Source organism: Sturnus vulgaris, chromosome 7 (assembly GCF_052056855.1).
Source record: "Sturnus vulgaris isolate bStuVul1 chromosome 7, bStuVul1.hap1, whole genome shotgun sequence".
Classification (NCBI taxonomy): domain Eukaryota; kingdom Metazoa; phylum Chordata; class Aves; order Passeriformes; family Sturnidae; genus Sturnus; species Sturnus vulgaris.
Genome location: NC_142249.1, coordinates 23063037 through 23071695, shown reverse-complemented (window position 1 = coordinate 23071695; position 8659 = coordinate 23063037). Strand labels below are relative to the sequence as shown.

Here is an 8659-nt window from a genome sequence, read left to right as displayed (position 1 = left end):
TCCCAGTGCTGGGAAACAGAGCACAAAACCTGAGGAGAAGGGATATCACACAGCTCTTCACAATGTAGTTGCCCAGAGAGATAGGTACAAAATCACATGTCTACAGAAGCATGGTTTAATGTGGGGGAGAAAAAACCCAAAGTAACATTTGCACTCCCGTAACAGAGTGTAGAGTCTCCCCTTCTTCCTCCTCTCTAATAATAGCAGCACAATCACCGTCTCACCCCAGCACTTCAAAACTTCCTGTGAGCTGCTTAACCGCAGGTATCTAAAGGTGCTCAGGGAGCAGAAAGGAGTTGGCAGTAGTTGTACTGATTTGTGTCACAGCAATGCCAAAAATGGTGACGCCAATTCTTTTAGGAATTAATATTGCCCAGGAATAAGATTTAGATGAGAACCTCTCACAATTCATAGGTTCTGTTTTTTCTAGGATGTTAAAATCCTTCCTTTATGACTTTGACAGCTGATGCCTGAACTGTGCTAAGCACTACATCACCTGAGAGAGGCATAGCAGGTGTTCAACTTCTGTAGCACAAAATTCAAGGCAAATTTCCAGAGCGAACTTTTAAAAATATGCTGTTTCCCAAAATAAACCCTGCATTAATAGCATACTGACTCCTTAAAAAACCCAAAAGAACCCAAACACCCAACCAAACAAAGAACAGTATCAAAGAAAACCCCAATTCAGAAGAAGACTTAGACCATTCAGAAAGCTTCTCTTTTAGCAAGCACCATGTCACATAATTAGCAACAACTTTTAGCAGAGACAAAAGCATGAGATTTTTGCAGTAATGGTCCAATTCTTAACATTTTATGGCAGGGCAATGTTGCAAAAACCAGAGTTCTAATTTCATTGCAAGATGAAGCGAGAGGTAAACCACAGAGCAAATGAAGCCACATAGCAAAATCACTGTTGAAAAGTGGCACAGTCATAAGCTGATGGAGAAGTAATTGCTAGTGAAATATTTCCTTAAGTTATTTTTCTGTTTTCCCCCACTGTATATGGAACACGTTAATGAGTTACTATCAACTTCTGAAGAGCCAGAATCCACTGCCACTGAGACTTCCTTGAAATGTCACTTTTCAATGAAAATCTTCAGCAAATTCTCTAACATTACAAGCTCTGTTTACGGTATTTTTATAAAATTACTCACTCATTTAACGAATAACAAGATTAAATTTTAGGTTACTAAACCAGAGCTGGCTGATTTTAGGAAGTCTGCAGCCTTTCTAAAAGTTTCTAAAATAGTCATATTTTAGAAAAGATTTGCAATAGTCAAACCTAGTCCAAAAACCGGGGGGAAAAAAAACCCTTCAAATTCCTTATTTTTCTTAAGAGTCTTACCACTTCGATAATTTTTAGCTATTTATACTTATTATCTCTGTCTAATGGTACTCCCTAGACCATCTTTCTAGCATTGGTACAACTCTAAAAAAAAGGTTACAAATTACAACAAAGTATTATTTAGCACAATGTTACCAAAAATAATTTCATTTCTTCTCTAAGATATTCTAGGCATTCTGTACCTGCAGATAAAAGGGAATGAGAGTAAAGAAAGAGACACCTATGGCTTATGTTGCTATAGCTATAAGATGCTTAGATTTTCAGTTCCAGTGAATGAATCAATAGAAACCACAGCTTCACTCTCCTCTTTTATTCATCAAAGGCAAAACTGGAAGATGGGTTGCTAAGCAACATCACATTGAAGAGTGCAGGGCTTTGAAATTAGCATTACTGACTCTCCTCCATCCCAGAAGTCTGTTCCATTCAAACCCACTTATTAAGAAGCTAAAACCCCCCACCAAACATGCATTTTTAAAGTAAGAAACAGTAAAAACAGAGAGATATGACACCAAACCATTTCTTCTGCAGAGAAAAAGTTAAAAAAAAAAAGAAGTGAAGCACAGGAAGACTCAAATTTGCTTATATAAACCAAAAGGGATATAGAAAGGACATTTATTTCTTCTGAGAATATTACATTAAAGCAAGGCTTTTTCAGAAAGACTACCTAGAGCCTTTCTTTTTTTAAATTGAAATGACAAAGACGTGTCTCATTTGGACTCTCATTTAAAAGACCTCATCTATAAAAAGACACCAGTGACTAGATGGCTAATGGGAATTCAGAGATCTTACCTGCATGGTGTATGCATAAAACTGTTCACTGAAAGTTAGCCACAGAAAGCCTGAAGTCTCAGTTCAATTTCTGTCAACTAATTTCTGTATCTTACCATTGTCATGACTTAGTCTGTCACACCCACCTTATGAAAGGCTAATGTCCATCTTGTGAGAAAAGCAAATCAGATGCAGATGTCTTGACATTTTTTAAAACGTCTTGCACCTATTTTTATTCTGAACTTCAGTTAAATGTCATTCCTGTGCTATGCACGAAGTAACAACACATTGATCCTGCATGAATATGGCTGTGCACAAAGAAATGTTGCTTTACTAGAAGCTGCCCCAATAAGTACTTTTTAATAGTGAAAAAACTCCCACGAACAAGCATAGTTTAAGTTATAGCTTACAGCCCATCTGTCAGAGTTCCCTCTATCCTCAGCATTTTCCAGATCTTTCCATGTTCCTCATTCTACTCCTATACCATCAGTTTTTCCCTAATATACTAAATCTTCCTCCTCTGAGTTCTGTCATGCTGCAAAACTTACATACAAAAACCAGGGGGCTTGTACTGTGCCTGGTACAGTCATGAACACACTGATAGTGCTCAAACAGAAGGGACAAAGCCACACCGCAGCTTTCAAGGACCCTAGGGAAGAAGAGACCATTTATTTGAGTCTCCATTCTAATATTCACACAAATCTTGCAGAAGTGTTATAGTTCTGAGACACATCTTCTGAGATACATCTTCGTTTAGCTGACCAACAGCTCCAAAGTTACTGGAATGTAGGACCTAGCAACCACCAGCAGGCAGCATCATTGTCTAAGTGATGCACCTCATGGTATTCAGGAAACAAGGCTAAAAACTCCCCAAGATACAGCACCCACTTATTGATAAGCAAGATTAGATACAACAGTAAACAGGCTCCCTTTGGCAGCCTTAACATTGAGTCGTCCTAAAAAGAAACCCAAAAATCAAACTGAAAGTGACTTCTTTACACAATGTCAACAGAAAAAGCTAAAAACTCAAATTTCTTATAAAATATATAAACTTAATCACTACCATTTAGAATTTCCTTTTCATGCCAAAATATTACTTTTCTATTAAGATATACATTAAGTGCTGTTTGAAAACCAAATACAGCAGTACAACAGTGTTTTTTCAAAAAATCTGCATCAGTGAAAAGAAACCTGATCTTTCTCCTTCCTTTCACTCATTCATGACACGCTACTGTGCCCCTGAAGATTCACAGGTATATTCTGTAGGTGAGACAAGATCACAATCCCCTGACATAAAAGTTACTTCCCTAAAAAGGTGTTTTATTGAGATCAAACAAAGTGAGTGCCAATTTCTGAATATATGACTATATTGTCTACACATACAGTGGTAAAGACTATCCACTATGAATTAAGAACTCTTCATGGAAATCTGTCAGGTGGATAACAGTACAAGCAGAAAGTAAATTCTGTGTAAGACCTGCAAGATCTATGAAAGTCTTTACTAAGTATTTACATAGGATCTAAATGTTAACTGTTACATTTTCATTAGAAAATGCAAATTTAATTGAGAACAATGCATACAGCTGTTTGTTTTCAAGATTTAAAAAAAACCCCAAAACATGCCTTTAATATATGTAGAAATAAAACGCCCTCATAATTTAGAAATACTCCTCTACTAATAAAGATTACACTGTAATTATGAAGTAATGGGTTACACGAACTAAAATACAGCATCTTAACAATACACATCGACCAGATGAGACAGGTTGTTGTTTCAGTGTTATTTCAAATAAGCACAACAAAATACTGAGTTATGTATTTCAAACATTTTTTAATGCCAATAACACTTGGTTACGTTGACACTTTACAAAACACAAGTGGGAACGGTATTCTATCCTGAATGAGAAAAATACAGTTTCTTTCAGGGTTGTAGAGTTTTCATAAAAATAATACAGGTCTCTAAGATAGTTAAATTCATCATATCCACAGTATTTTTTTGCTGACGTGGTCTGTCACTGCAGTATTTAATTCATAGCTTCTAAAGTCTGATTAACAAACTCCATGACTCATACAAAAAACAAATTCAGTTTCTCAGAGATGCACGAGCCTTGTCCAGTATTTCCTTTCTGATCTTCGGATAGTTTGGATGTGCTTTAAGGACCTGTCAAAAGACAATACAACCCAAAAGTTCTGAGTTGCTAATCCCCCTCATCACTGAGCTTACACAATCTAAACTAAAATAACATGACAGGTTTGTTTTAAGAATGCACGAATATTGAATTATGGATAGAGACCACCACACATACAAGTCAAAACCAGCTGTATCAAAGACACTTTGCTTCATTTCCACTGTCCTTCCACCTTGGTGCAAAAGACATGGGGGTAAAGGGCTAAAGGCTCTGGGTGGCTTGAAATGCATGAATGAGAAGGGACCTCTGGAGTTACTTCCTAGGTTTTAAGCATACTTTCTCTGCAATGATGAACTGCCTTTATGTTTTCACTCCCTTGGCTCTTTCTTAGCATATTCTACCTATTTCATCTTCTTCCCTTCAATTCCCTCTTCTCTCTTATCCTTCCATTCATTTTGTCCCTCTAATTATCTTTATTTATCCCCAAAAGAGCAAATTAATTTTATTAATATGAATAATTATTAATTCATAATGTTGCCTCTGCTTCTTTAATAGTAACCCTTCCTCTTACTGTGCATTTGCTCTGCTTATGTTTGGACCAAAGATAATACCTCAAGTTACTTTCTAAAGTGTCTTCTGATACTAATATTTGACTTGATAAATTTTTTCAGCTATACTTCTGTATGGATTCACAAGTTGCAACCACAAGGCCAAAAGAAGGTGGTTCTTTTTTTTAATATCCCTTCACATATAATAGCCAGCCACTTTTATTTATCTGGTTCCATGGAGCTCAAGACAGAGCAGATTATGAAGAGGATATTTCATTCACTTGAACTTTTTAGATAGGGCACTTTACTGATATTAAACTATGTATTTTAGAAATGTGAACTCAACCAAAAAAAAGGTGATTATGTAGAAGAATGTTGCTATAGGAGACAGAGTATTAAACACATATACAAATACTACCTTATGGCAAACGTCAATTGCATCAACATATCTCTTCCCTTTCAGGTAATTGAAAGCCAGCTTGTAGCCTGTAATTAAAGGGTTGAGGAGAGAGAGGGAGAGGAGAAACAACAATTTTAGTTGCTGTATTGAATTACAAAAATACCACATTTGAATTTATTTTGGGTCACCGTGTGTTTCTAAAGTTAGTATGTATTTTTTCTACAGTTGTCTCATATAAGCCCGGTAATGATCAAAATTTTTACTGAAAGTCACTTCAAGTAGTAAATAAAAGTCCTTTACACACTGATAGTGATGTCTGAATCAAAAGGAGACATTATTCGGGAGAGCATGTGCTGCTGGAGAGAATACATAATGGTTGCCTTCTTTCAATTACAACGGTATCCCACAGAGTTTCTCACTGTGGCCTGCAATACACTGTCCCTCTGTAAAGGTAATTCCATTTTAAAGGACAAAAGTAAAAAAACCAAACCAGATAATGAACTAAGGAATTAAAATGCTATTCAGTACCACTGCCAGCAGACCACTGATATAAAAAGTCACATGGAATAGCCAAGTCACAAAGCAACATGTCAGGCTGATTCAACCTAAGAGATAAAGCTCAAGTTTATCAGCCCGAAAGAGACTAGGCCTGAGAAAAAAAAACATTATAAGCATGCAATTTCCAAAATTTGAAATTTTAAATCTTTCATTTCTAAACGTATCCCCACTGGCAAAGACAGGATCTGATACCAGTTTGTATGGCTTTATTTGCCAGATGGAAGTTAGTGCTGCTTTAACTGTTTTTGTTCTAATGCATGACAATCCTCACAATGCAGAACAGAAACAAGTGCACCAAGTACCTTCAATATCATACTTTCTTTTGTATGCAAAATTATTTCATAGCTTAATTTCACTAAAGAACTCTCCTATCTAGACAGTAAAAGGTTTTGCAATTTGTTGAATTACCGCTCTCTAGAAGATTTCAAAATAAAAAATTAAAAGTCTTGATCTGTGTTCTATACAAACTCAAGAAATCACAGCTCTTTACTATTAGAAAGAAGCTTTAATAGTAACTTTCAACTAATCAATTTTATTTGATTAACAACTACAGTAGTTTAGCAATAACCACCATGACTCAGTCTACAGGAACAGGAACATCTAGTAAAAATTACTGCACCAAAACTCAGATATACAGAGGTTTTTCCATTTAACCTAAGTCAGATTTCTATCAGTCATTTTTATTTCTATTTTGATATAAGCTTTCCTCTGGTTTGACCCTCCTAATTATTTGACTCACACTACACATGACTCATGACACATTCAGTTTTGATGATCCATCCATGCACGTGTGTTTTCAGAACCATGTTATATAAGCAGGAGCTAATCCACAAACATTTAGTCTCATTAATAAAATATTAATTTAATTTATAGATCAAATTAGATAAAACCATGAACCAAATCATTGCAGCATCCAGCTGTTACAGGTAAAGAAACAAAATGTTTGGCAGTCCATGCACATAGCAGCTAAAATCTTTTTTTAAAAAACACTGGTTTTTCAGCTGATGCCAAAGACTGTCTCATCCTGACACAAAAAAAACCCCACAGAGCACAAAGAAAGAGCACAGGTGAAAGACTAGAAGTTGTACGCATTTCCAAGGGGCAATAAACACATCCTAAAACCTGGAACAGAATTTGTGCCAATCACCAGTCTTGGGACCTACGGACAGATTCTAGGTGATGAGTAAGAAAATGGCATTTTATCCTATGTACCTTTTCACAGAGGGTTTCTTACATTTAAACTGTCTTAATATGTGACAATTTAGTGCAAATTTTTAATTTATTATTCCAAATGGATTGACTAGTGCCTCAAGTTTTCAGTTGGTCATCTTTTTTAAAATAGATATATTTAAAGACATTTAAAATAATTTTAAAATCCTCACTCATATACAGAAAACCTGATCCATATAGATAATTTGACTTCTGAATCGAAAATGAAATAAACAAATCAATGACCTGCCACCATCATATATATATATATATATAATTATTATAAAAGACTCTACTACAAACAGTATATAGTAGACTACTATAAACACATTATCAAAGTTAATGCTGTACATACAGAGGAAGTTGTTCACAAACAACCAACTAAAACTCTTGCAAACCTTGTACCAAAACAGTAAGCAGGAAATTCTGAAGTATCATAAAGCTGCTACCTCTTGCCCTGAGGGCTTTTCAAGTGACTGTTCAGTACACCTTTAAACGTTTGTAGTTTTTATGTGAGGAAAACCAGTGATACTTTACTTCAATGGAAAGTTAAAAGCAGTCTTTTCAGTTAAAGATAGTTGTTTCATTCCTACTATAGTGCCCAAAATCATACTTTATAGGTTATATATACATGCCTACTGTTGGATTCGTCTGGTTTCCATATTTCCAGGCCATCTCATAATTTATTGCTGCATCCTTATATGCCTGTTCCTTTTCCATTATGTATCCCATGTATTCATAAGCCTTGCAGCATGACTGCAAAATATAAATATTCATTCAAAATTTTATTTAGGTAAGCTTGCATATAATAATACTGACAACTTAATTGCTAAAATACTTCAAGTCTATACAAGTGGAAAGCACAAGTGATACTTGTCCTAACTCTGATGACACAATAGTCTTGATTTAAAGTATTTGTGTTACAAATGAGTTCTGTGGAATGATGCGCTCCAGGTCAAGTAGAGAGTTCATCACAGAGATGACTGCAGTAACTCCTACAAAATCAGATACCTCTCTCAGTTAATAATAACCCCACACAGCTGCATTTCCAGTCTAGTGTTGTACCTTCCACAAATATTGTCTGCGATTTTTCTTAAGAAAGTATGTCATAGCTTTGTTTTTTGGAAATGGTTTAAATTTTCCGATTAAAAGCTTAAAGACAGTCACAAGTAACCTGAAGAGAAAAATCAACCATTTAAGTATTAATTTCTTATGAATCCAAGCAGCAAGTCACAAGCATCTGAAAAGCGGGTTCCAAAAAACCATTAAGCACTTGTTGAAAACACTAGCCTTGCTTGTATTATACATACATATAAATTCGTCTAACTCTAAAATAGATTTTCATATGAAAGATATAGTAATTCATGCAGAAATCTTACATTTAGTACATAAAGCAGGAAAACAATTTATAAAAAACCTAACTACTGTATGCCTTTACCATGAACAGTTTGTATTATCATGCTGCCAGCAGGTCAAACATTTTCTAGAGAAAAACATAAGCACCTTTTTTCAAAGACAGTGCAAAGCAATATTGATACATAAATTCCTTCCATCTTTAAATTTACTATTTCCAATTAGGCTTTCGAAATCTACTGATAAAAAGCTTTCAAATCACAGCATATGCTTCATATTCATAGGCTTATGAATATGAATGTTTAAAAACATAAGATATGAAGATACTATCTCAGTAAACGGAGCAAGT

The 8659-nt window shown here is 35.1% G+C and overlaps 1 protein-coding gene across 2 annotated transcripts in view; it reads right to left on the bottom strand.

The window, feature by feature from the left end:
• Positions 1-3924: 3924 nt before the first annotated feature.
• Positions 3925-8659, bottom strand: part of TTC21B (tetratricopeptide repeat domain 21B) — a 33288-nt gene continuing 28553 nt past the window's right edge. Inside the window, exons 27-29 of one of the 2 annotated variants that reach the window (XM_014880866.2) lie at positions 7593-7713; positions 5209-5276; positions 3925-4274 (exon numbers count right to left, since the gene is read on the bottom strand). In XM_014880866.2, the coding sequence (XP_014736352.2) occupies positions 4197-4274; positions 5209-5276; positions 7593-7713 (267 nt within the window). In that variant the 3' untranslated portion in view covers positions 3925-4196. The remainder of the gene's footprint in view (positions 4275-5208; positions 5277-7592; positions 7714-8659) is intronic. The other variant, XM_088168112.1, reaches the window with a different exon arrangement.